This window comes from Aythya fuligula, chromosome 12 (genome assembly GCF_009819795.1).
Source record: "Aythya fuligula isolate bAytFul2 chromosome 12, bAytFul2.pri, whole genome shotgun sequence".
Classification (NCBI taxonomy): domain Eukaryota; kingdom Metazoa; phylum Chordata; class Aves; order Anseriformes; family Anatidae; genus Aythya; species Aythya fuligula.
In genome coordinates, this window is record NC_045570.1 from 20,509,168 (window position 1) to 20,536,302 (window position 27,135).

General features: G+C 53.1%; 2 protein-coding genes across 2 annotated transcripts in view; one reads left to right on the forward strand and one right to left on the reverse strand.

The window, feature by feature from the left end:
* Positions 1-11,877, forward strand: part of WWP2 (WW domain containing E3 ubiquitin protein ligase 2) — a 32,269-nt gene extending 20,392 nt beyond the window's left edge. The window contains exons 11-24 of the mRNA XM_032195907.1: positions 2,173-2,227; positions 3,995-4,076; positions 4,508-4,636; positions 4,982-5,060; positions 5,166-5,237; positions 5,318-5,406; positions 6,540-6,699; positions 7,588-7,721; positions 7,836-7,976; positions 8,489-8,609; positions 8,942-9,046; positions 9,207-9,303; positions 10,175-10,247; positions 10,451-11,877. Of these exons, the coding sequence (XP_032051798.1) occupies positions 2,173-2,227; positions 3,995-4,076; positions 4,508-4,636; positions 4,982-5,060; positions 5,166-5,237; positions 5,318-5,406; positions 6,540-6,699; positions 7,588-7,721; positions 7,836-7,976; positions 8,489-8,609; positions 8,942-9,046; positions 9,207-9,303; positions 10,175-10,247; positions 10,451-10,550 (1,437 nt within the window). The 3' untranslated portion in view covers positions 10,551-11,877. The remainder of the gene's footprint in view (positions 1-2,172; positions 2,228-3,994; positions 4,077-4,507; positions 4,637-4,981; positions 5,061-5,165; positions 5,238-5,317; positions 5,407-6,539; positions 6,700-7,587; positions 7,722-7,835; positions 7,977-8,488; positions 8,610-8,941; positions 9,047-9,206; positions 9,304-10,174; positions 10,248-10,450) is intronic.
* A 1,263-nt stretch (positions 11,878-13,140) lies between these two features.
* Positions 13,141-19,599, reverse strand: PSMD7 (proteasome 26S subunit, non-ATPase 7). The gene is made up of 7 exons (XM_032195828.1): positions 19,502-19,599; positions 18,735-18,826; positions 17,347-17,439; positions 16,483-16,580; positions 16,131-16,211; positions 14,646-14,737; positions 13,141-13,938 (listed from the first exon to the last, which is right to left on the reverse strand). Exons 1-7 carry the CDS (start codon positions 19,573-19,575, stop codon positions 13,500-13,502), a joined length of 969 nt encoding a protein of 322 aa, XP_032051719.1. The 5' UTR covers positions 19,576-19,599; the 3' UTR covers positions 13,141-13,499.
* Positions 19,600-27,135: the final 7,536 nt, after the last annotated feature.

The following is a 27,135-nucleotide window of genomic DNA, read 5'->3' on the forward strand; positions in this document are numbered from 1 at the left end:
GGCGATGTCCCCGTGCTCTGGTGTCAGCCAGCCCCGTGCCTTGTGGGGTTTTACCGCAGTGTGGAACCCAGCTGCTGGCAGGGCCGGGGAGCTCTGGGTGTGCAGCGCAGGGCATCCAGCTCCCTGCTGAGGCTGAGCTCCTCTCTGGGGTCTCCCAGCACCCTGCAGAAGTGCTGCCAGGGTGAGCTCGGTGCCCCAGCGAGGAGCTCGGATGTCTCTGCAAGGGGGAAGCAGGCAGAGGTTGTGGTCAGTCCCATGAGCTGGGCCTGGGGCTGTGTCCCCGCAGGGGCTGTGGGAGGCTGCCCTCATGGATTCCTGCCCCTCAGAGGGAGCTGTGCTGCCACGGCCCCCCTGCCCTCGGCACGCTGTCCATGGGGACAGCAGGAGGGGCTTCCACCGAGGCCGAGTCGTGCTCTGAGCCTGTCGCTGCTCAATTCACTGCCAGCACCGCCTCTGGAGCTGCTCCAGCGCCGCGCGACTCGCCCTGGCTGGGCTCTGCAGAGCACCGAGGGAGGGACTCGCGCTCCAAATTTAGCCTGATGAAATGATTGTACTCCTCGCTTCAAACTTTCTCCTGCCAGCAGCGATGGCTTCTGTTGTGCCTCCTTCCCCCAGGGGCTCTCTGCCTCTCGTTGCCTTCCCGTCTCCAGCACCCACCCGCACTCCGTGCGGGGACAGGAGGTGCTGAGTGGTGCCGCACCCCTGGGCGATGCAGAGCCCTCGTGGCACAGCCCCTGCAGGGAGCCCAGCTCTGGGGCTGCTGCAGGCAGGGTCCCTGTGGCAGCACGCAGGCAGCGGGCTGGGAGCAGCATCCCCCGTGCCCGGGGGTCTCTCTGGCCCAGGGTTGTTCCTGGGGGCTGCGGAGAGCTGCGGGAGGGCTGGTTCCTGGAGCTCTGCCCCGGGCTCTTGTCTCTGTGCCCTGTTTGTTTTAATTAGTTATTTTTAGGTCACAGTGAGGTGATGCCTCTGGACGTGCCTCAGCTGTGTCTCTGGCCAGCCTGGCTGGGTAGGGAGGGAGCAGAGGCTGCCCAAGACACGCCGTGCTGTGCCGTGCCGTGCCGTGCCAGGGCGGTGCCTCCTGCGCCCCTCTCCTTGTGCGTGGGGCAGGGGGCGAGAAAAGAAGCCAGGAGGCGTGGGCTGCCCCGTCCCCAGCACACCCCAGGGCATCCCCCAGCATGCTGGGCTGGTCCCAGGGGCTGGTGCCCATCCCGGGAGGGTTGGGGAGCCCCCAGCACCCCGAGTGCCCAGGCCTGGGGCTGCCCTGTCCCCATGGGGGCTGCAGGCTGGCCCCGCCGGGACCCCCAGCCCCTCTCCAGCGGCTGGTTTTTAGGAGGTGCAATGGAAAGGCCTCTTGGTAACAACGTGTGTCTTATTTAACCATTACAAGCGCTTGCAGGCCTCCCTCTCCCCTGGAACCCCAGGTGTCGGGGCCGTGCCTCCATCCCCGGGGACCTCCAGCGGGGTCGGGGGGGCTGTGCCGGCACCCCCCTGCTTCAGCCTGGGGTGACGGCCGCCGGCTCTGCCCGCCCGGGGCAGAAGAAAGGTGCTTTGTGCCGGGGCCCCCAACCTGCCGGGGGGGCTGGGGGCTCGGGGAGCCGCCCGTCTGTGCAGGCATGAATGTGCCCTCAGTGCGGCGCATCCCGCAGCCCGCTCGCTGCCCGGGGAGGAGGGGGGCCGCGGGCCCCGCCAGGAAGCGCTGGGCGTGGACAGGGCTTGTGGGAATGATTTCATTGGAAAGGCCTGCGATATTTTTTCCCTCTTGTGTGTGGTTCTTGGAGGAGGCTGGAGGTGTATCTGATGGGGATGGTCGCCTGGGCCAGCGGGAGCCGAGCGGCCGCGCACATCTGGAGGCTGCGGCGCGGTCCCGCTCCTCGCCCTGCGCCGTGCCTGGCCCCTGCCCGGCCGCCCCCTTGGCCGCCCCAGCCTCTGTTTGGTTTGTGCTTTTTTTTTTTTTTTTTTTTTTTTTAAAAAAAAAAACACCCCCTGAGTGTGCAAGAGTTTTTTTTTTTGTTTGCTTTTTTGTTTTGTTTTTGTTTTTTCAGTTCTTTGGGAGCTGCGGGCCCAGGGGAGGCGAGCGCAGAGCAGAGGCTGTGTGGCTCTCGCCTTCGCTGCTGCTCCCGCTCGCCCGTGCCCTGGTTTTTATTTTGTATTTTTGCCCTCTCTTGTCTCTAGTCGTCCGGCGCCCCGTCCGACAATGATCCTCTCGGCCCCCTTCCTCCCGGCTGGGGTAAGTACAGAGCCTCCTCACCTGCCTGTGCCTCCTGCCAGCCGTCCTGCTCTGCTCCGGGCCAGGGGTGCCCTCGGTGGGGACGCAGCGCTCCCGGTGCTGCGCTGCGTGTGGGGCTGAGGCTGCCCATGACTAGCTCAGTCTCTGATTTGAAATCCAGATTTTTTCCCTTTTTTTTTTCCCCCTTCCTTTTTTCTCTTTTCCTGGAGGAGTTCCCAGCTCGCTCTCTCTCTCAGCTACTGAATGCAGAAGTGTTTGTGGTTGTTCTTTGGACTGGGGGAGAGGCTGGGGATCCAACTCCTTGCTCGTCCCCGGAGCCCTGTGCCGAGCGGTGGCCTGTCCTGCTGCCACGCATGTGCCTCCAGGGATGCTCTGCCCCGGGCCACAGTGGGGCTTCAGCCCTGTCCCCGTGTCCCAAGCGCTGCTGCCACCCCCGGGGCTCTGCTGTGCCGTGTCCGGGCTGGGGAGGGCTGGTGGTGAGGGTGGCGAGTGCCTGGTGGGACGGAGGGGACATTAATGGGAGCTGCTGGGCGCTGGGAAAGGGGTCAGCGGGGACACCGGGTGCTGGGACATTCTGCAAAGCCCCTGTGCCACCCCCAGGGCGGAGAGGGCCCCTCTCCTGGCTGGCAGTGCTCTGCCAGGGCTGGCAGAGAGCGGCCCCCTGCAGGGACCCAGAGAGGGAACAATCTGCGGGGAGCTTGGGGCAGGGCAGCGAGGGGCTGGGCGGCTGAGGGGGGGGTCTCCAGGGGCAGGGCAGGGGCTTGGTGAGGGCAGTGCCGGAGCCTTTGCTGCTGGACTGGGTGACCCAGCTCCTGCGGCAGCTGGGGGAGCCCTCTTGGAGCCAGCACCCCGGGCAGATGGGGTTCCTGGGGTGGATGTGGGGTTGGTCATCAGATGTGCCTCAGCCAGAGCCAGGAGCAGAAGTGTTTAAAGCCCCCGTCCCCCATAGCCATGCCTGGTGCTTCTGTGGGGCTGGTGGCAGGAGTGCCCCGTCCCTGGGCTCCCCAGAGCCCCAGTCTGGTCCCTTGGGGACACAGCGCTCTGAGGGGGGGCTGTGGGGTGAAGGACGTGGATGGAGCACAACCCCACTGGGCTCCCAGTCCCGGGCTGGGAACCGCAGCCGCTTCCCACAGCCCTGCAGGAACGGGACGGGGCTGTGGGAGGGGACACCGGGAGGGGACGGGGACGGGGAGCGCGTGCAGGGCGTCCCTCCCGGCATGGAGCAGGGCTGCGTGTGTGTGTGGGGGGTGCATAGGGTGGGTCCCATCCCCGGGGGCTCAGGGAGTGTGCAGCGGGTGCAGGAATTGCCACCGGGATGGGACGGGGTGCCCGGCTGTGGCTGGGAGGCCCTGGCTGTTCAGTGCCTGGGGGGGGGGCACAGGGGGTGCTGGGGAGGCTGCAGGCGCAGAGCCTGTCCCGCAGCGATGCCGGTGTGAGTGGTGCCTTTATTTTATGCCCGTGTGTGCCCAGCAGCAGGGCTGTGCGGGGAGGAGGTGCCCCCAAAGCCGCAGGGAGCGCGGCTGTGTAGGAGGGTGTGCGGCTGGGCGCCAGCCTCTGCCCTGCTGCCCGCACATGGGCCTGGGGAGAGCGGGCCTTCCCCCAGCTACTGCGGCTTCTGTGCGTAGGGAAAACGTAAAATTATTTATTTTGTCTTTTCCAAACAATTTGGGGCAGTGCAGGAGGGGAGGAAGGAGCTGGCAGACTCCTGTGAGCTGCAAGGTGTGTTCCCGGGGCACCAGCTAACGCTTCCCCTCTGTTTTCTCCTAGAGAAGAGACAGGACAACGGGCGAGTGTATTACGTGAACCACAACACGCGGACCACGCAGTGGGAAGACCCTCGCACGCAGGGGTAGGAGCACGAGGGATGGGCAGGGAGGTTTGGGGAGGCTGCTGGGGGTTTCTGAAACGCCGCTGGGCTCCCAGGTGCTGAGCAGTGGCCGTACTGGGGGCTGAGCCTGCACGAGGGCTCCGAGTGATGCAGGCAGTGGCCGGGCACTGGGGGAGCTGGGGAGGGTTGGGAACTGCGACCCCGGGTGCTGGGGGGAGCTGGGACCGAGGTCAGGAGAGGCAGCAGGGCTGTAAGGCAGGAGGAGGTGCTGTCCTCTCACCCTGCTGGGCTCCTTAGAGCTCAGGGCAGCAGGGCTCCTGCTTGCTCATTCTGCCCCCTGAATCCTTTTGCCTGGCACGGAGCTGTGAATTGAAGGCAGTCCCCGAGGGCAGCGATGTGGGGCAGGGTGAGACCCCCAGGCGGCAGCTGGGTGACCCCTTCCTTGCCCGCAGGATGATCCAGGAGCCGCCCCTGCCGCCCGGCTGGGAGATGAAGTACACCAACGAGGGCGTGCGCTACTTCGTGGACCACAACACTCGCACCACCACCTTCAAGGACCCGCGCCCCGGATTCGAGTCTGGGTAAGTGGTGCTGGGCCAAGCCCCGGCTCTGCACCTGGTGGGACAGCAGCGGGGCTGCGGCGCTCGGGGCTGGTGCTCGAGGAGCTTGCTCACAGCTCGTTGGTGTGCTCCCAACGTGGAGTGGGTGAAGAGGGTTGGCTTTGTTGCCTGCACACCGAGAGTGGGGTTAGGGCCCCGTGTTTGGCTCCAACAGAGAGCTCCCTGCGTGCAGAGGGGAGCTGCAGCACGGGGGCTGTCCTCCCCCCAGTGGGCGGTGAGAGGGCAGGGGCAGGGCAGCGGGTGCTGGAGCTGTCGGGCTGTGGGGCCGTGCCCTGACCCAGCCCCTGCTGCTTTCTCCTTTCTCAGGAGCAAGCAGGGGGGATCGCCGGGGGCGTATGACCGCAGCTTTCGCTGGAAGTACCACCAGTTCCGCTTCCTCTGCCACGTGAGTAGAGCGGTGCGAGGCCTCTGGGCACGCGGGGGCAGCCTGGGGATCGGGCAGCGGCTGTGCCCACCTGCTCACGGGCTCCTGTCTGTGCCCTGCCCGCAGTCGAACGCCCTGCCCAGCCACGTGAAGATCAGCGTTTCCCGACAGACGCTCTTTGAGGACTCCTTCCAGCAGGTGAGGGGCGCGGGGTCCGGGGGTGCGGAGCTGGCCCTCGTGCACAGCCCACGGTGACAATTCCCCGTGTCCCCGTGCAGATCATGAACATGAAGCCGTACGACCTGCGGCGCCGCCTCTACATCATCATGCGGGGAGAGGAGGGCCTGGACTACGGCGGCATCGCCAGGTGAGTGTGGGTGTGCGGGGCTGCTGCTGCCGGGGTGGCCCGTCAGGCGGCTGGGCTCGGGGTCCCCAGCCCCTCTGCGGGGAGCCAGAGGGGTTTGAGCTGGAAACTGTGAGCTTTGGGAAGGGTGAAACTCCTCCACGACGTTGTGCCAGCCTGTTCATTGCACAAGGAGGGCTGGGGACCCACCTGGGGCTCTCCATAGCCACCGAGTGCCAACGCCAGCACCCCGGGTTGATGGGTCGTGCTGCCTCTTCCCCCCCCGCAGCCTGGTGCACGGCTCACAGGCGCTGGTGTTTCTCGGGACAGTTGCTGCGTGCCAGGGTGGACGTGGTGGGACGTGGTTGCTGCCAGCCCGTAGCTGCCACCGCCCTGAGGAGCGTGCTGCGTGGCGCCGGGCTGCGCCTCCAGGTGGAGGGGGGGAGCCCCGTGTCTGTCCCCGTGTCCCCATCTGGCTCACCTGGGGTGTCCGGCGTGGTGCTGGGCTTCCCTCCGCCACCCTGCCGCTCGTGCTGCTGCTGCTGGCTGTGGGGCAGGGCTGCTGCTCCCTCGTCTCTCCGTGTCCTGCCAGTGGTTTTACCCTATGGTAGGTTACGTCATGCTGTTCTACCACAGGGTAGAACCACGGACGGGATGCCGGGGCTGCCTCTGCGCCTGAGGACCGCGGCCGGGGAGCGGAGCAAGGACAGCGGGGCCCGTCCTGCGCTGCTTCGGTCGGGCTTTGGGGGGGTGTGGGAGGAGAGCGGGTGCCCACGGGCACTGGGTGTGAGTGCACAGCCACGTGAGTGTGCACTTGTGTGTGTGTGCAAGGGGCTGGGCTGCTCGGTGCCTGTCGGGATGCCTCCTGCTCCCAGCCGAGCTCTGTGCCCAGCAGGGATTTTTTTTCTGATGCCTCCAAAAGCACTTCACAAACCGTTTTCAGCACTTCTGCAAAGGCAGCTGGAGCCTGTGGTGCCCGATGCCCTCACCAGCTCACAGCAGGGCCCAGGAGCTGGGCACTTGCTTCACGTGGGCGAGCTGCAGAGGCCCAGGGGCTGTCCTGTCCCTGTCCCCTGTGCCGGGGCACAGCCTCATCCAGCAGACCCGGCCTGCAGTGACCGCAGGAGCCGCTGCTCACCGCTCTCGCTCTCTCCCAGGGAATGGTTCTTCCTCCTGTCCCACGAGGTGCTCAACCCCATGTACTGCCTCTTCGAGTACGCTGGCAAAAATAACTACTGCCTGCAGATCAACCCTGCCTCCTCCATCAACCCCGACCACCTCACCTATTTCCGCTTCATCGGCCGCTTCATTGCCATGGTAAGAGCCCGACGCGGCGTCCCGCAGCCGAGCTGTGTCCAGCAGCCACCCCACTACACCCCAGTACACCCCATTACGCCCCATTACACCCCTTCCTGCTTGGGTTCTGGTCCCCAGAGTGGGCTTGGAGGGGTTGCACCAGAGCGGGGCAACCTGCTGTAGGGCTGGGGACGGCTGTGGGGCCGAGGGGACCCCGCTGCCGGGGGCTGTGCTGCGGGGATGGCTCCAGGTCCTTGGCTGCCACCCCAGGTGCTGTCGGGTCTGCAGCTCCGCACTATTTTTAGCCCCAGCAGTGTGAGATTTTCCAGCTGCCCAGGCCCCGCCGTGGCTCCTCCCGTTCGTCTCGCCCTCCCCGGGGCCATTTGTGCCTTCGATCGCCCGGCCCGGGTGGGCGCGGGGCTGCCGGGGGTCCGGGCTCGGGGCAGGGTCTGTCCCGGGGCCGTGAGGTGTGTGCGGGAGGTGGCTGCGCCCTGCCCGGGTCCCCCGCCTGTCCTGCCCTGCCCCGCGCCTCGCAGGATACCAATAAAACCCCAGACTATTACTCACCGCTGGGCTGTTCTAGACAAGCGTCTGCATTATTTTTGGCTGCCTTTGCCTTGGGGCTCCTGGAAGCCAGGGATTCAGGGAAGCCACAGCAGAGCTCTGTTTAAACAAGTGCTCTTAATAGAGCTGCGAGGGGAGAAGGAGACGCGGTGGAATTCGCGCTGGGGAGGGGAGAGGGGCTGCGCCGGGCAAGCCTCCCGCTGCCTTCCCCAGCCGGGGGGGCTTGGTGGGGGGGTTCCTGGCTGTGGGGAGCCGTTCCCTGTCCCCCGTGGCTGCGGTGGAGCTTTGTGTGTCCCTGTGGGTCCGTGCTGGGCCCCCGTAACCCAGTGTCCCCCCCCATGGCAGGCTCTTTATCACGGGAAGTTCATCGATACCGGCTTCACGCTGCCCTTCTACAAGCGCATGCTGAACAAGCGGCCCACGCTGAAGGACCTGGAGTCCATCGACCCCGAGTTTTACAACTCCATCGTCTGGACCAAGTGAGTGCCTCATGCTCCTGGCCCGGGGCCGGGCCTGTGCTGGGGGAGGCAGCGCTCCTCCCGCCGCCCCTCGCGGTGTCTTGCCAAAAATCACGTCCCGGTGTCCTCCTGCAGGGAGAACAGCCTGGAGGAGTGCGGCCTGGAGCTGTACTTCATCCAGGACATGGAGATCCTGGGCAAGGTGACCACCCATGAGCTGAAGGAGGGCGGCGAGAGCATCCGGGTGACGGAGGAGAACAAGGAGGAGTACATCATGTGAGTCTGGTCCCGATGCCCCTGCTTGGTGCCCGGCCCCCCGGCTTTAGGGCGGTTCTGGGGTGGGAACGTGGGGCTTGGGACGTGGCTGCCTTCCCCTGGCTACGTGGCCTGTGACAAGTATGGGCTGGCGCGGTCACTGAGCTGCGCTGCGGTCTGGCTGCCTGCTGCTGGGCAGCTGCCAGTACTTTCAGGAAAGAGGAGAGGGGAGAGAGGGTGAGACTGCTCTCCCTGTCCCATGGCCGCTCACCCAGCGCTGGCTGGGGCTGCCTCTGTCCTGCGGGCAGCAGGCTGCAGCCAGGGGACGTGGCCGGCACCCCTCGCTCCCCGATGGCTGCTGCTCTGTGCTCGGGGCTGCTGCTGGGTGTGGGGGCAGAGGGAGGGCTTGAGGGGGGCCCTGCCACGCACCCCTGTGGCTCCCTGGGCCCCCCTGAGGCTGGCTGCCTCCCTGCTGGTGGGAAGGGCTGGCAGTGGTCCCGGTGCCACTGGCTGACCACCCCCTGCCTCCCCAGGCTGCTGACGGACTGGCGCTTCACGCGGGGCGTGGAGGAGCAGACCAAGGCCTTCCTGGACGGCTTCAACGAGGTGGTGCCGCTCGAGTGGCTGCGGTACTTTGACGAGAAGGAGCTGGAGGTGAGCTGGTGCCCGCGCTGGGATGGGGAACACAGGGGCATTGGGGCTTCCACCCTGCTGCAGGCTGCCCGGTGCTGCTGGGGTGCACGGGCTCTGCTCCCTCCAGCTTCAGGCTCTGCCCGTCAGCTCTGTACACCCACCTGGTGGCAGGGTTTGCAGGGTTGCTTGTAGGGCCCATTAGTGGGAAATTTCTCATCAGAAGCGAGGGATTCCTCCCGTGCCCTGTGCTGGAGCCTGTGCCTGGCGCAGCCCTGCACCGAAGCAGTGGGTGCTGCGATGTGTGGGCGCGGGGCCTTGTTTCTGTGCCCCTGCTGACTGTGCCCTGTCCCTAGCTGATGCTGTGCGGCATGCAGGAGATCGACATGAACGACTGGCAGAAGAACACCATCTACCGGCACTACACCAAGAACAGCAAGCAGATCCAGTGGTTCTGGCAGGTGAGCCCCAGCGCCTCCATCCCCTGCGTGGGGCTGGGGCAGGCAGGGCCGGCCTGGAGCGTGGGGTGAATGTGGCAGGAGCGGCACTGCAGGACGGTGCCTTGGCCCATCTGGGTGTGGGGGTGATGGGGGTCCCACTCCTGGCACGCTGTCCTCGTAGGTGGTGAAGGAGATGGACAACGAGAAGAGGATCCGGCTGCTGCAGTTCGTGACGGGGACCTGCCGCCTGCCGGTCGGGGGCTTCGCCGAGCTCATCGGTGCGTGTCCTGCTGCTCGGGTCGTGTGGGGGTGTGGGGGGATGGTGGCAGTGCCCAGGGCTGGCAGCTGGGACCTGGTTTTCCACACTTCCACCCCAGACTTGAGGGCACTTGGCAGCAGTGATGTAGCTGTGGTGATGTCTGGGCACGGCGGTTCGGTCTGGTGCGTGCTGTACCCAGACAAATTCCTTAGGCTGAAGCGTGCCACCACAGTTAGCTTTGTCAGTGCAGTCGTAATGTCATTCTGAATGAGATTGATTTTTTTTTTTGACTTAATTTTGATTTTTTTGGGTGCGATGAAGCCCCTTTTCTAGAAACCCACAGCGTGTGGCATTATTCTGCCCTTGTCCTGTGCTACTTCTGGGGCCCGTACCGGCTGTTCTGTTGTTCTCCCGGAGCTGATGCAAGTGAAGCAGCTAACCTAGCCCATTTGTTTGTTCTGCCTGGTGCGTTAGCTTTTTTCCAGGCCCCCCGGAGCCCAGCCAGCAGTCACAATTTGTCAAAAAGCCACCTCGGTGACTCAGGCCTCCTGAGCCAGGTCCTTGGTGATGCTTGGGCGGACCCGATCCATCCAGCGGGCGCAGATCGTGCACTTCTGCACTCGCTCTTTGACCACCCCACTTACAGTGACAGCAGCACATCTCATCTGCTGTGGGTGTAGTTTTCAGCTTCTTCATTTCGTGTTTTTGTGCGTTCTCTCTGCAGAGGGGTCAGCAGGCTGTCGGAGTGCTGCAGGGGATTTGTGCCCTCGGGTGCCTGTAGGACTGTTAGGGCGTGTGCCGATGGGATCTGCTGGCTGCAGTGGCACGGCAGGGTTTTCTTTTTCAGCTCCCGATCGTGTAATGAGATTTGCTCTGCTCATAATTAACAGGCAGCAACGGGCCCCAGAAATTCTGCATCGATAAAGTTGGCAAAGAGACGTGGCTGCCTCGGAGCCATACATGGTAAGTCAGTTCTCCTCAGCGCTGCATGGGGACAACTGCTCGCGGTCCCTGCCTGGCTGCGTGGGGCCCCGGTGCCCCCTGTCCTGTCCCCGTCACTGGCAGTCCCATGGGATGGAGCTGCTGAGGCCGGAGGGGTCCCTGCAGGGGGAGGAGGGCGGCAGGGGAATTGGGGTCACTGTTCACAGCCTCTGTTGTCTCGCCAGCTTTAACCGCCTGGATTTGCCTCCGTACAAGAGCTACGAACAGCTGAAGGAGAAGCTGCTTTACGCCATCGAGGAGACGGAAGGATTTGGCCAGGAGTGATGGAGCCTCGGTGCTCTCCCAGCGACTCCGGAGGTGCCCGAGTGCTGCCTGCTGCCGGGTGCTGCCTCACGGGATGGTGTGCGGGCGGCTGCGGACTCTGCTCTTGTTCCTGTGCGAGACCTGCACTAACACAGCCCTGGGGGAAACGGGTCCACGTGTGCCTCCCAAAATTAATCAGAGGTGTGATGGGGAGGTGGGTGCCAAAGCCAGTCTCTGCTCAGCCTGGGTGCGCAGCGTGCGCCTGGGCTCCCTGTCCCCCCTCACCCCGCTGGGAGTCCCGGGGGGCACTGGGGTGGCTCGGGAATGACCCCAGGGTCTGAGCTCCTGCCTGCTGGGGGGCTGTGCTCCCCTGTCCCACGGCTGGTCAGTGTTAAAGGGGCTCCTCTGTGCCTGGAGAGGGGTGAGAAACCTCGCACTGAAGCGGTGTGTGCGCCTGGAAACAGGCACCAACATCTTTAACTGAGCTGGAGCCAAACCCCCTCGTTTCTCTGCAGTTTCTTTCTCTCTGCTCCCTGTAGCTTCACTGAACTTGGCTTGTGGCCGCAGGTCCCTGTGAGGGGACACTGATGGACCCCACAGACCCCCCATGGGGAAAGGCACTTCTGCTGGAGCAGCAGCTTTGTCCAGAGGCTCTGACTTCTGGAGCCTGCCTGGGGCTTTTCCTAGATGCAGTTAAAGTGAGACCTGGTTTAGGTAGGGGCTGTTCCCACCCCCCATTTTTTTCTGCCTTTCTCTGGCATTTCAGTAGATGCAGCTGAGGATGGGCAACGGCTCTCAAGCTAACTCTCAGGGGGTTGTGAAGATGTACGAGTTGGGGCCCCGTCCTGCACCCAGCAAGGGTAACAGGGAGCCTGCAGCGGGTGCTGCTGGGGCCGGGGCTGCCCCCAGCCAGGCCCCGGCTGCTGCTTGGCTTTATTCACAAGCGTGAGGCCTCCGAGCTCTTGTACTGAATCCTGAAGCGGCGTGGTGGGGACGGCACGGCCACCACAGCACTCGCTTGGCTCGAGGGTCGCCCAGCCCTGCTGCCCTCCCTGTGCCACAGCCGGGCCGGTGGCAGGAGCTGCGGTGAGGGCAGGACCAGGCCCCTGCCACCAGGCCCCTGCCCCTCGTCCCGCCGTGCCCCCGGGGCTCCTGGCAGCAGGGTCCCGGCTCTGGCACCGCGGGCATGGCCCCTGCGAGCGTTGGTGTGTAAATCTGTACATAACTGAAGTCTGTGGATACAAACCTCTGCAATAGCTTTTGACTGGTAAGCGGATAGTTTTGTACTGCACCATCCTGCCTCAGTGATGCCGACTTCTTGTGCAATAAACGACAAGCAGCTGCCCAGGTGTGTGTCCCTGCCTGGCGTCACGGGGAGTGCTGGGAATCAGGCAGGTGAGGCCAGCAGCCTCAGGACTGCAGCATTTGGTTAAAAGAAACAAACAAACAAAAAAATCCACCACAGCAGCAGTAAATAAACCCGCTATTCATACTGCCGGGGGACAGCCAGCAGCCAGGGCCGTTGCTGTGCCTGCTTTTCAGCAGCTGTTGCAGCTGGTATTATTGTTTGTCAGTGCTCTGTGCTGGTGTTGCGCAGTGGGAGCTCATTTCTGTGTGGCACAGCCCAGCCCCAGAGGAAACTTTGCTCGCTGTGGGCTGGCCCCAGCCACTTTGCTGTCTCCTGGCCCCAGGCACGGCAGTGCTGGCGTCCAGCGGGGAGGTGGCAGGGAGCTGTGGCACGGAGGGGACGCTCTGCAGGGGATGAGGCCAAGCAGAGCCCCAGCTCCAGCTTCCTGGCTCAGTTTCAGGGGCAGCTGTGCTGCAGAATGCGTCCGTCCCTCCTGCCAGCAGCCAGGTGGCCTGGCAGGGGCTGGCGATGCAGGACGGGGCTGCAGGACGTGCAGGGCAGGCTCCCGAGCACCGCCAACATCACCTCAGCCTGGGGCTCTGCAGAGCTCAGCCTGGCTCAGTGTCTCCACGAGTATTTTGACTCCCTACAAGCTCTGGGGTTCACTGGGTGGGCGGGGAGCTGCGGGCGGGCTGGCAGCCGAGGCAGTGCTGCCCCAGCTCGCTGTGGGGCTGCTTCAGTTGCTGGCAGCTGTAGCAGCAGCAGTGCCATCTGTGTGCTGCCAGGGCACTGAGGTGCCCAGGGACTGCAAATCAGGGCTGGATTAAATATAGAGACGTCCATATTGCATAAAATTGGCTAATTACAATGAATTAGTCCTGAAATATGCAAATACGCACTCACACTGCAAAACATGATGTGGTAATGAACATTGCTCCTCTGGGAGGCAGGCACGCTGCTCTGTGCAGCAGTAGTGGCACACACACAGCCTTTCCTCACCAGCACGAGCCCTTGCTCTCTCCCCCCTCGTTGTTTCCACCCCAGCAGAGCCCATGTGCCAGGCACATACTTTATAGCTGCCTTTTATTTTATTTTATTATTTTATTTTTTTTATTTTCTGGTGAGGTACCAAAAGCTACCAGCCCACCACAAGCTAGAGCCAGAAGGCAGCTGCCCATATAGCAACAGCCTTGTTCCTGCTCTGTGGTGCTTCAGAACCAGTCAGGTCTCAGATAATAGAGAAAACTCACAGTGACAGCTAAAACAGGTATGTAGAGCAAGTTTTAATACAGGCTGCAGTAGAAATCTTCAGTTGTTGACTTGTCAGTGAATGAGATGAGCACGGGGGAAGGAAAAGTGCTGTGCTTAGAGAAAAGAACTCACCCTGGCTTTTCCCCCTTCCCTGCTCAGTGCTCAGAGCCCCAAACCACCCAGCCTTTCTCCTTGTTGCAGCAGCTGCCCGTTTGAGCAGGCCTATACAGCCATTTATAAACAAACATAAAAAGCAGGCATCAAAGTAGAGGCAAACAAAGCACTGACCCCTTCAACAAAGGAAAAGAACCCAGCAGCAAAGTGATTTAGTTTACAAGATTTTTAATTTACAAATAAAAAAACTACACATTTTACTTTTTGTCTTTTTTCTCCTCTTTCTTGACATCGCTCTTCTCTTTGTCTTTCTCCTTCTCATCTTTCCTCTCTTTTTTACTTTCTTCTTTTTCCTGTCCTTCTTTCTTCTCTGCATCCCTGTTGGCAATCTTGTTGTTAATGAGGTTGTGCAGGGCAACCACCGAACGAATAAGAGAAGCCAGGTAAACTACCACCATCTGGTCATTGGTCTTCAGATAAAAGGCCTTGACAAACTCCTGCAGGTTGACATCTGGTAGCAGGTTGAAGACATCCTGAAGATGGTAAATGATCTGGTGATTGATGGGTAGCTTGCCCATGGCTACTTTCTCTAAGTAGCTCCTGATGTCCAGAAGCTTGGAGTTCAGTCCCTTCAAGCCATGGACCTGATTTGTGATCCGCTGGGACAGGGTGCCCACCGTGGTATCCTTGATATCTCTGAAACACACATAACAAAGCCTCAGCATTGGAACGTTGCACTGCATGCTCATTACCAGGCTATGCATAGTCACTGAGAGGTCGTTCCAGCTTAGAAAGAAGAGCACTTTCAAGCCCAGATAAAGGACAATTAAACTGAATGCTTTAAGTCAAAGAATGAGAACAAACTGATTTACATTAGAAAGTGTATCTAAAATAGGTCACTGTTGTATCCTGTGGTGCACAAATGTTCTATTTGGAATAATATTAATAACACCACTTAGAGGGATATTAAGAAATAAAACATCAGAATTTCTGACACTTGAGAAGTTGAACAGCTTGGATTGGGTGACTGCTCTCTTTTCTTGATGACTGGCGAGCTTTGCCAATTTGTCAGCTAGCGATAAACCTGTCACGCACCCGTCCAGTCCTCCTGTGAGGTATGCCGTGGCTGGAGACAGTCCCAAACCACAATGTTCCAAAGCTTTGATACAATGACTACGTAGTTTTCATCATCTCATGGACTTTAAGTGGGCAGATACACGTCTCACGAGCAATGAGTGAACGTGCCAAGCCAGACTGCTAAATGAATACGCTCTTGGAACTTGAGCAGCATGTTTAACAAGCTCTGCGTTTCCTCCAGGAAGCTGGCACCGGGAGATGCCAGATGGACCCTGTTTTCCCCTGGGCAAGTCGCCTGAGAAAGTTTTAATTTTAAAGGTGTTTACCGTAACAAGTGTTCAACACCAACTTCCTCTGCCTCCTCCGCTCCGATCTCACTGGTCACGTGCTCAAACGTCTTGGAGGTTGGAGTGCCATCCTTGGAGGGCCACGAACACAAGGGACAGGGTTAGACTGGGCACACAGCTGGCTACAGGCACAAAGACACTCACAGACCAGCCAGTACAGGTGTCTCAAGTGAACAGGGGCAACGTGAACAATGTTAAGCGTAAGATTAACTGAGGCCTGTTTGCACGACAGCATCAGGAAGAGGCAACGGGTCAAATTAGGGCAAAACAACGTGGGACACAGCTAAGGGGAGAAGTTTGTAAGTGAATCACAACACCTCTTAAAAATACACAATTTCAAATAGAGTATAAGAAACTGTACTAATGAATTTAGCGAAGTAGTTACATATAGTCCACCAGAAATCAGAGAGGAAAAGCTGCCTTTTTCTTGTTTTAATTAGTATTTCTGCCACAAGTCCAGAAATGCTAGCAATTTCTTATTGTGCTCTGTGCAATTTTCAATTAATGTACTTTATTTGTCTATTAGTCTACTAGTGGGTAAAATGGAAAATCTCACTAAATATCCTAATTTCTTTCTTTCCCAATATAACCTTACTACACTTTAGGACACCTTTTGTCATCCTGGCTTTCACTGGTTAGAAGTATGCAATTCTAGAAAACAATACTAATGTGAATCAATCTAATTCAAATTAAAATCTACACAACTGAGATTAAGGAAGATGTTTAAGAGAGCCATCACCTGAACTACTGAGAACGAGTTTTACCAGTCTGTTTTCAAAGTCATTACCCAGACCAATATACAGCTGTAAACAGAAAGCACTACTGAGGCCACTGTGAATTCACATAAGTAAGAACAAATTCCACAGATATATGACCTGTAATACTGGAAACAGCTTTCTCTCTCTAGTGAGGGCCTCAGAAAGACGAGAGGATCAAACTTCTTTATGTATGTTCAGAATGTAATTTAAATCAAACAGTTGGAAATGAAAAGCTGAAGCTGATTTACTACTGTACATCGCCTGGGTGCAGAGTGCTGCAAGTGATTACTTAGTTTTGCTCATGCCTGACCTGCCTGTTCAGCACTGGCTGGTGAACAAATGAATAAGCACACAAGTACTCAGAATACCTCTGCAAACATAGGTGCAGAAGTGACTAATTATACGGGTTCCAATCAGTGACTGTGGCCATGGAAGTGACAGAAACAGGTAAGAAGCATCTAAATCATACAGAAAGCTGAACTATGGAATTCCTGAGGTCAAACTGTAACACAAAGCTTTTCTTCCAAGAAAAGCTTTGTGTTTTCTTTCCATTGGTGGATGAAAACTTGAGTTAGAAAGGCTCACACCACTGCTGGGATTAAACTCTGGTTTCAGCAGATTTTGGCTGCCAGCCACAGGGATGTGCATCCTTCAGAAAACCCGGGAAACTAACACTCATCTTTTAATGGAAACATTGAATACTCACATCGTGAACTTCTTCAACTGAAATATAAGCTTCTGTGGGCAGCCCCAAGTCCTTAGGTTTCACATCAATAATCACCAACACCTTATGGAAAAAAAGCAAAAAAGCAAACATTTCAGAAACCCAAGTTTTACTCAAGGACTAGAAAAAAATACCCAAGTCAGCTCTACATTCCCTAACAATGGTATGCTGGCTGTGCAGGTGTTGTCTCCAGACATCTACAGATGTTTCAAAAGACTTTGAGGTGAGTTTTTAACAAGTTGTATCACCCATAACAAAGGTAGGGGCCAGGGGTTCCCAGGTCCCCCATTCAGGAAGAAAGAGCAAAAAAACAAACAGAAAGTGCAGCACTTACAGAGTTAGGACAGTATCTTTTCATCAGTTCATTGATGGCGATGTCATTCTTGTGTAGTTTAGGGCCTGTGTGGTACCAACCAACTATTCTTTCTCTAGCTGAGAAAAAACAGAAAGGATTCTAAATCAGAATCATGTGGTAAGACAACAACAGAAAGATTTAGGTGGAGACTGAATCAGGGGTGAAAATCTGATGCATGTAGAAGATGAGTGTAAAGCAGGGAAAAAATGAATCAGAGCAGGCAAGACAATGACATGACGAGTGACAAAGACATCTTACTAATCTTAGTTTGCATCAATTACTTTACTCCTAGGTTCGTAACTAGACTATTTCATATCATGTACTAATTTTGCAGATGCTGGGATCTGTCAGCTTGAAACTCTGACATCTAAGAATGTAAAAATTCTAGAAATATAAACTGTTTCACGAGAACACCAACTGTTCCTAGGGCTAAAAAAAATAATGGGAATTGAAGTTATGAATGGACATTCAGCTCTAAAGCCTCAAACCAAGTAGCGAAGACAGTTTTTAAAACCATAGTAAGGAATAATAGAATTATTACTTGAAATTTGTGTTTGTAATATTTACATTCATAAGAAGCAATTTCAGGGCACATCTGTATAGAAGAGTTACTTGGGAAAAATAACAAGGTATAAATGAATGTGTTAAGAACACAAACTACTTGCACAAATTAATCCATGGGTAAGCATTAGCAAAAGTGAAGCCATGCAAGGAATTAGTACGGAGCAGCTTCTTACACGAGCAAATAATTTTCTACTTAGCTATGAATCCACTTTCTGAGGCAGACAAAGATTTTGAAGTTTCCAGGAGCGTATCCATGACTGCAAGACAATCTAAACTTACCGTTGACCTTCTTAAACATTCCATACATGTTCTCCAGATAGTCATGGTCTAGGAACCACACGGTATCATCCTTGTCGTCCTCATCAAAAGGAACTGCGAATAAAACAAAATATCAGTATTTAAGAATCCAACTTCTAGACCGGAAGTATTTATAGAACCACCATGTTTTAGGATAGCTTTGGCTGCTAAGGGAGATCGGATCTTAAACAGTTTCAAATGTTCTGCAACGTTACACTGCAGGAGATAAATTTTGCCGCTAGTCAGTTCCCTTTCCTAACAGTTTTAGAACAGAAAAATAAAATGCAAAACATTTTGAAGGTTATCATCAGTTGAGAACGTCAAAACATCAGAGAGAAATCCTCCCTTACACAAAAGTAACTTGCTGTGCACAGACATTCGATATGATAAACTGAGGATCCCTGTAGACTTTGTAGCTTGTTGATCAACAGAAATCTGCTCAGAGAAAAATTAATTTTCAGTGCAGAATTAATCAGTGCTTTCATGAACGACTAGAACCCAAAGACGCACTTTAAGTAAGGACTGTTTACCCTTGAGTACAGGGCTCGTTATTTCATCAGTCAGCATGTATACAGGGACACAAGCTCAATTTTGAGAACAGGCTGCTTTCAGCCCTACAATTTACAAGAATATTAAGGGTTCATAGTTGAAAGGCTGTCAAAAGTAAAAAACAAAACAAAACAAAACCAACAAAACAACTTTTTCAACTTTTTTCAACTCAACTGGAAAAAATAGCCTTCAAAAAATTGGCCAAAAAAAAAAAAAAGTCCCCATTTGGGAGAAGAACTCAATACAAACTGAAAAACCGCGTATGTAAACTGGGATATTTTTGCCTTGTCATTGAGTGGTCCCACTGGGAAGGAAATGATGTAACTAACACAAATGGGTTAGTGAAAGCCATGGATTCAAAAACTACTGTTACTATCACATATAAGTATTTAAGAGGAAACTGTAACTGGACAAAATCTGAGGAAAAGAATTAAAGCTGAAGTACACATTACACCTTTACGTAAGCAGGAAACAGCCACATCAGCACTCAGGGCTGTGATTTGTTCTGCAAGCTGGGACATGATCACTCAGCAGAGGTCAGCCAGTCCAATGCACCAAAATATTTGCCAGCGTTTTAAAAAAGGTTTACACCTGCTGCTGAAACTCTGCACATGGCACAATGTTACAGGGAAGATGTGGGACGAGACAGGCTGCGGGAGCAGTATTTTTGACAGCTGGCAGTTAGCATTTTTTTGTTTGATACAGGCTGCTTTTAGGTGGAGAGAATCTGTGGCCTGTCAGGGTGGCGTAAGAAAAAAGTATGTGATGCACCTGATTGAGCAACTGGGTAGGTTCTAATATGGTGGGACACCCAAACTCACCTGCGAAACTGTTGGACACATCCAGGATTTTTTTCTGCCACGAGCCCAGCAGCACGCCGACGACTCGCTTCTGGTTTCCAACTTTTCCTATCCTGAATGGAGAAGGCGGTCAGCCCTGGCACCGAGCCCCTCGGGGAGAAGGTAACAGCGGGGCAGCCGCTGCCTCCCAATCGTGCAAGCCACGCAGCGCGGGCGGGATGGCACAAAGGGCGGCGTGGATGGTCACCGACCGCTGATTTACGTTAAAAAAAGCTGCCCGGGTGCACTTGGAGCCAAACCCGGTACCGCAGTGACACAGGGAAGGCCGCGGGGCCGCGCGGTGCTGTGTCACGGGGCAGGGCCCGGGGGGCTCGGGGGCACCGCGAGCTGCTCCCCGCGCTGCCCATTAGCGCTGGGGCCGCCCGGGAGCTGCCCCGGGAGCTGCCCCAGGGCCGGGAGGGGGCAGTTGGGGTCTCCGGGCCGCGCTCAGCCCCGCGGGCAGCTCCGGGACGCGGCCCTGGGCTCCGCAGCCCCCCCGGCCCCGGCCCCGGCCCGGCCCGCGCCGCCTCCCCCGGGCCCGGCGGCCGCCACAGGCCGCGATCCCGGCGCCGCGCGGGGCCGGGGCCCGGCTCCGGCCGATCGGGGCCCACCCGCCCCCTGCCCCCAGCCCGGGGCCGCCCTCGTCCCCGCTCCCTTCCCGCTCCCCTCCCGGTGCCCGGTGCCCGTCGGCGCGGCGCGGGCCGGGCCCCGTGACTCAGCGCCGCGGCGGCCCCGGCGGCCGGCCCCACCTGTTGAAGTGATCGACGACGCTGAGCAGCACCAGCGGGTGCACGACCACCCGCTCCACCGCCAGCTCCGGCATGGCGCCCGCCGCCCGCCCGGCCCCGGCCCCGGCCCCGGCCCCGGCCCCGGCCCCGCTCCGCGCCCCGCCCGCCGCAGGCCCCGCTCCCCGCCGCGCGGCTCCGCTCCCAGCCTGCCCCGCGCCCGGGCGGGGCCTCGGCCGCCATCTGCGACGGGGCGGCGGGCGGCCGCCGCCATCTTGGGGAGGTCGCGGGAGGCGGGCCGCGCCGCCGCCGCCATCTTGGGAAGGTGCGGCCGGGCCGGCGGCGGCGCGGCGCCATCTTGGGGAAGTCGGGACGCGGCGCCCCGGCCGCTGTGAGGGCGGGCGCGGGGCTGCTGGAGGTCGCCTCCAGCCCCTGTTATGTGCTCTGTAGGCAACAACAGCCCCCAGGCTTTTTTAAATAAACATTTTCCTCTCTGAAGTATAGTTTTTCCTAAAAGAGACGCAGCTCACACTCAAAGCCAGCAGGCACAGAGCTTGTCAGTGGTACCTCACGGCGAGCTGCTCCCCAACCCAGCGCGGGGATATTAACACAAAAAGTGCTGGCAGAGTGCTAATCGCCTCACTGTTTTAAAAACACCACATTCCTTCTTTCCACGCTTTCCCCATAGGACACGTTTTTTGAGGTGTGAGCAGTGTGGCAGTGCCGGGTGAGGTCCCAGGCTCTGTGCTGCTGTTCCGTATCCCGACACCTCGCAGCTGCGACGATCGCGATTTCACTCGCACTGGGGGCGAAGCTGAGGCCTCTTGTGGCGTCTTCCAGGCGTTGCGTCCTCTAGTGCCGGTTTTGTCTGAAAAATAAAAATCCGGCGGTGCTTTGAGGGGCTCCTTCCAGCAGAGGGAGACGTCTGACCGTGGAATTCAAAGCTAGGCGGCGTTCCTGTAGCTTGTTTTATCAATATACATATAAAACTCAATGTTCAAATTAACTAGTTCAATAAGTAATTTAGCTCATTGATTTTTGGGCATATCCTAAGTGCCATTACAAGCTACGGATATTTTAAATGCCATTACCTAATAGAAGGAATGTTTTAAGCACCTTTTATTGATTTTATTACTGCTTTATTTTGCTGTCTTGGTTTAAAATCATTTTAACCACTCTGTAATCAAGAAGAAATATATCGTTGGTGAAATACAGTCAATTTCCTAAAAACCTTTGACATCGTTAAATAAGGAATTACAGTTGTTAAATCATGTCAGGCAATAACCGAGGGACAGAAAAGATATAAAATTTGGAGCAGCGGGCCAGCATACCAGTAAGCTGTTCTGACCTTTGGCATTCAGACTCCGTATGTGACAATCACGCTTCAATTCTGTTCTTGGGTCTTACATCAGTCAGAAGAGATTTAAAATCTCAGCATGCCAGGAAGGTTGTTGAAGGATAACGGAGTATGATCTAGAGACAATTAAGGGGCATTTTAATGACCTGCTGTGACTTTTTGTTAAAATTACTCTCTAACTTAGTGCATTTGAAGTTTCATTTGCTGGATTGTATTGCTGGTAGTTTAGTGTATTGATGTTATACACAAAAGGAGTAAATTGAGTCTGCTCATAGGGATTTCAGTTACTTCCCTTCCCAGCTCTTTTGACTTGAGAAGATTATCAGTATTATTGAGCTAATCAGCTGGTAGATGTAGACTGGGAATACAGGCAATATGTTGCTTAATCAAAGAATTGAAAAGTAAGTAATGAATGTTGGTGCTCAATAAAAAACGGCTAATGAGTTGATTGCATTGATGCCTGATGTAATTTAACCGTAGAGTGGCAAACATCAATACTTATTTATGATTTGGCTCATGATTGCTGAGCTGAAGTTCAAAGTTTAGAGACGTTCTCCTGTAAGCGAGCACCTGGCGACTGACCTGGAGCGGAGAGGTTCCTCCCCTCCGGAACAAATGATTCAGTTGTTAGTTGTTGGGCTTTACTTCTCTTCTCCTTTCTTTTCCTTTATTTTTATTTTTTAGGGTATGGACAACTTTGCAGAGGTTTAAGAACAATACTCTGAATTGAAAAATTAGAAGAATAAATTGTCATAAAACAGCTGTGTAATCATGAATTTGACTTTTAATGCTAAACTGACCTCTGGCCTGCCTTGAATAATGGCTTTGATAACCTCAAGGGGGAAGTCACTGTCCCAGATGCATCGTGCTGTCTGTGGGGGAGACCTCTGCTGTGTTTTGGCTCGCCATCCTATTATCGGTTCCGTTAGTGTCAGTGGTGACTGTGCATTTTGAAAGAAAGTTCATCAGCAGAAAATTGCACACTGTCTTGAACGGCATGACCTGCAACTCTGTTATGAATTCACTTCATTCGGAATTCATTTTTTGCCCTAATTCTCTTCCTTTTAATTTGTTAGGTGTCGTTAACTCTGCTCAAGTTCTTACTGTCACACAGAACGATGCCTCTGTAGGCTTTTCCAAACCAAGCTCTGCTGCTGTCAGCTGCTGTGTCACTAGCAGGATGAAAACTGTTGGTGCTGAGATCCTCAGTCTTTTCTATGCCTTTTGTCATGTCCTGGCCTCTTTTCCAACCCTGGGGACCAGGAATGTTGGACCTTCCATCAGGAACTGGTATTTGTTTTTTAACTGCGAAGTGTTTAGATGTTTCAGAAACTTGGTTTCTATTTCTATAAAATGTCCTGTGTCATGTTCACGCCTAGGTGCTTGTTAGACTAGTGACGTTCTCTGGGCAGCCATCAGCCATGGCATTACGGAGTCTCTGCTTGCCAGCTGCTTTCTAATTTAACTACTGCTGGCCTACAAGACCACAGGAATGTGGCGGAGGGACACTTAATGGTTGTGTCCCTTGCTTTCTCCTTTCAATCTGGCAGTATTGGTGAAGGGGAGCAGTGTGAATTTGTAATAGTGGTGGTGGGGGAACAATAGGAGATAATTCTGCCAGTGGAATCACAGAAGCATCTGATTGTGTATAGACCAGGGAAGGCATACATTTACTGAGTACGTTCAGTTTGTATTTCTAGGTGTTCTTTCCAGCTGTGAGAGTTAGAAACGTAACAGTGCTTTAAATGAAAACACCAGCATACTGCAGTTAACAACCTCAGTTCATCGAGCACGTGAATGGAGCCTTGGATGACTGCTTAATAGCCTGCAACCTCCCAACTTACCGCCTGCTTTGTGTATTTTTCCATCGTGTCTGAGAAGACAAGATGCTGCTCTTTGTCGATCAGTAGCCTCTCCTTCGAAAGGGTTTGGTTACCTGTGCCTCGGAGCCTCTCCCAGGGACCCACTTCTCTACCCACCTAAAGGGCAGAGTGTGTGAGGGAAGTTGTCAGCAAAAAGAGGGTGGGCTGCGGGCGGGACGAGGGCAAGTCCTGTGGAAGGCAGAAATGCTCCAGCCTGATTTGCTTTTTCTCTGTAGCTCTCCAGTGCCTGCTAGTGATAAGTGACATCCGTGGGACTGTGGCTGCAACAGATCCACGCAGCTGGGACGTATTGATGCCCGATGCTTTGGATCCTAATCCTAAATGACACTTGCTAATGTGTTCCCTTAATACTATTTTTCTTAATTTTTAAATAAAGTCTTTATTTTTTCTACATAGATGAAGAAGGGGGAAATGTATTTAAAAATACTAGAATATGTTTTCATTGAGATGCCTTTTAAAATGTGTTACAAATCCACTAGGAAAGAGCGAAGCTTTCTTTAGACCTGTCCATAGTTTGTCACAATACCTTTATGCTATGGGTTCAAACAGGAAATATTTATTTCGCTATAAGTAAGTGTAGCTTTGTCCAAATAACTGCAGCTTCCTGTTAAGATTTCCTCGACCAGACTGTGCCTTTAACTGTTTTAGGAAGAATGATGCTGCCTGGAATTGAATAGGGATAATGCAAGTCATGGAAGGAAAACAAAGCCACCACAACATTAGTTCTAATTTGTTTTGGTTAAACCGTAATTCAGTAAAATGCTGATGCTGTATGCTCAATGCATGATGCCATGAAGAATGTACTTACCCAAACTTCAAAATATGTATCAGTTTGCTTCTGAAGACCTCTAAATTGGAGCAATAAACATTTTTTTTCCAAGTCTTTGTTCTAGAACATAATTTCTTAAAGTAAACTTTCAAATCTGTAATTATAAATTGTTCTGTTCATTTCTTTGCATTCTGATCTTTAAATATTTGTAGTCATTTATTTGTTTGCCTGTAAAGTACTGTTGCTTGACCAAAAGGTAGATTTGTAAAACTCATGCTACTTAACCATAATTTGGCCATCTGTAAGCACTGCAGTTGTCAGTGAATTAAAAAAATTCTGTCCATACCTGTGGGTTAGCTGGTAACTGAAATGATCCTTATCCTTCCAAAACCAGTATCGTAGTGGAATTTTGACCAATAATTTTTGGATGTAGAATAGGCCCTTTCTTCAGGTAAGGATGGCTCGTAGAAGAGCTGTCAACATCTAATATGAAGCTTTGGAAAAACCCTTCCTGTTTTACACTCTATACTTAAGATTTTGTTGTTCCATCCAGAAATCAGAGGATATAGAAATGCCAAAAAAAAAAAAAAAAGTTAATAACTAAATCACCAACTCTAATTTTTGTATTTCAATAGAGCACAAATTACTTATTGTATTCTGCTGCTTCTGCTACAAAATGATTTTTTTTTTTTTTTAAAAACAGTGGAAACAGTTTAAAAAAAAAAAAAAGCACAACAGGTTCCAGTCATACTCATTTTTCCACACCTTGAGGACTAGCAAATTCTTTAATATGAGATTTTATTTGTACAAAGCAAAACTTCAAAACCACTCAAAAGCTTTCTTATTAACTGCTGTCAGTCCTTTGATTTACAAGGGCAATAAAGATCTAGAGGGGGCACATTTATCATGGAGTTCAGCACACCAGGAGCCATTTTCTCAAGCGGTAAAGCCAAGTGATAAAATGAGTTCTTTTGTTCTATAACCAAGACACATTCCCTATTTTTAAAAATGTGTGTGTTGGACTTCTTGGCTTGTAGTTTGGCTGTGTTCCTGTAATACTCCATTTATAAATAATGAAAAATTGCTAACATGCAGATGCCGATGATGCATCTGGAAAAACAGACTTTCTGAAGGAAAGAAACTTACTTTCAACTTTGGTTTATTTGCTAACTCTTTCTCCAATGCTAATTTTTGTAAGATTTCTTTTTCATAGCACTTTTAAAAGTAGAGTTTTTTTTTTTTTTTTTTTTTTTTTTTTTTTTTTTTTTTTTTAAGTGATCATATACATCTCTGCAAAGCTGAAGGAAATCTGATTAGGCAATAATTTAAAATTAAGAGCCATGCTTTTAGGGCATATTGCTATTTTGCTTCAGTTGTGCTTCAGTTGCTTCATCTGTTTCTAAACTTGTGTCTGAGTGACTTTTTGAAGGCTGTTCTTTAATGTGAGCAGATAGCAAAAATTATTTCCCTGTCTAGACCAAAATATTGATAGCTTGTACGGACCCTCTGTTAGCAGACAGAGCTGTGTGGGACACCTTGCAAGAGTAAATACCTATTGCAAGTGAGCAAGGGGCTCAGAATCTGGCCATAAGCAAACTGTGTCCAGACGTGTGTGTGTATGTACCTAGGTATGTATATAAAAGTCAATTCTGTTTGTTCCATGAAAGTGCTGCCACCTTCAGTCTCTTCCAGGGAAAGAGGAATCGGACAATCGGCGAAGTCCAGCAATGCGCAGCTGTCCAGTGTTGCTGCATGGGCAGCCTCAAAATGCGAGTAGCAGCACAGACCTACGGAAAGTACTTGCTAATATAACTTTGAATAAAATAATCCTTAATTCTTGACCTAAAACAAAGTGGAGGTCCTTCTGATGTGTTGGCTTCAGTTGGGCTGCTGTCAGAACACATCTAAGAGTGAGTCTGAAAAAGACAGAGGCATTAAACCTTGTTTATATTTAAATTGGCACCACGCTCTGGTGCTCTTACAGCAACAGCAGTGCTGCAGTAGTCCCCATTTGTCCCCAAGTTATGCAAAGCATGATGGATGGGCTTGCAAGGCATTTTGGACAATAGCTGTTTCTTTGGTTTTATTCTTGGTTTCTTTTGTAGATAGGCTTTTAAGAAAAGCCATGTTGTAAGCAGACTGCTCTTGTAGCAAAGTCACCACATTGCTCTCTATGGTGCTGCTATCTGAGCAAAAGCACCGAGCACAAGGACCAAGGTGCGTCTGCCCTACTAGACTTTCTTTCACCATGGTCAGCAGCCGATTTGTAGATGAGTATTAAAACGAGCCAGACGTACAGTGGTGCTTTTGGACTGAGAAATGTGGAGCAGCACAAATCTTGCCAAGCCTTCCTATCGATCCTAAACAGTCTTCAACTGTGCAAGGTGTGTGTGGGATAATTCTTCATTCACTGTATGCTACATTAAATAGTTTGGAAATAGGACTCAGATTATGATCACTCTAGTTCATATGCCCCGAAAGCATATTGCCAAGAAATTATTATTATTATTATTTTTATTTTGGTGGCTGACATAGTAGTTATTTATCCAGAAGGAAGCAGCTATTACAGCAGCCAGAAGACCCCACCATAACTGCTCTATTAGCGTATGGAAAACTAAGGCTTTGGTTGACCTATCATGGCAATCATCTGTAGCAGAGGGATTTTGCAGATCTCTTTGCTGTAATTTTATGTTGGCACTTGAAATTTAGCAAGAACAGACTTAGTCTAGGAGGCCCACCTTTCTGTATAGCTGTGTATGTTACTTCTGATACTTATCGTATCGTAAAGCCTTTAGTCTCTGATATTTAAAGTCAGGAATTATAATTTTTTTTTTTTTAAACCCTGGGGCCTCTTATACTGTAGTGTCTTGAAAGATCCTAAAGCTCTGGAAAAAAAATTGAAATACTTTTTATTTTATGAAGCAGTTTTGGGGTCAGTTTTTCTGAAATGAATGCTTTTATGTTGGATAGTTTAAAGACCATCTGTTAACTGAAACCAACCATAAGTGAAGTTTCAGTTATGTTTCCTATTAGTCTTGTATCTTTCCTATTAGTCATGTATGAAAGAATACAGAGACATCCAACAGAACTCAAAACAAAAATTGAAAAAGCAGATGTTGAAGCTGTGTTGGCTTGTTGCTTTCCTTTTACAGGAGCAAGTAATTATTAATGAATCACAAAAATACTATAAGACTGGTTTTGTAAACTGTTATCTAGAATCACGGTGAAGATGTATTTCTGATTACTGTATATTGCAGTTGAAAATTGGAGTATTTTACTTGGAGACACTGAAGAGGGTTAAAAAAAATAGATCATGAATGTTATGTCTGGAAGCATACAATGAAAGATAAAATACAAAATTTTAAATAGTTATGCACTTCTAGTCTCTCAGGGCTCATTTATTATGTTGTCATGGTGAGCAACGAATAAAAAAATAAAATAAAAAGGCTGTTCCTTGGGTAGTTGTGACTTATTGGTAGTTATCTTTTACAAGAGTTCCATGCTGATTTAAGTAAAGATCTCTGAGGAAAAAAACCAAACTTTATTTTTCAAATACATTCAGCTAAGAGCTCACAGCCTTCCATGACACCGCACTGAATTATTATTAGTGTACACTGCTGTGAGAATAACACTCACTGCTGTTTAACAA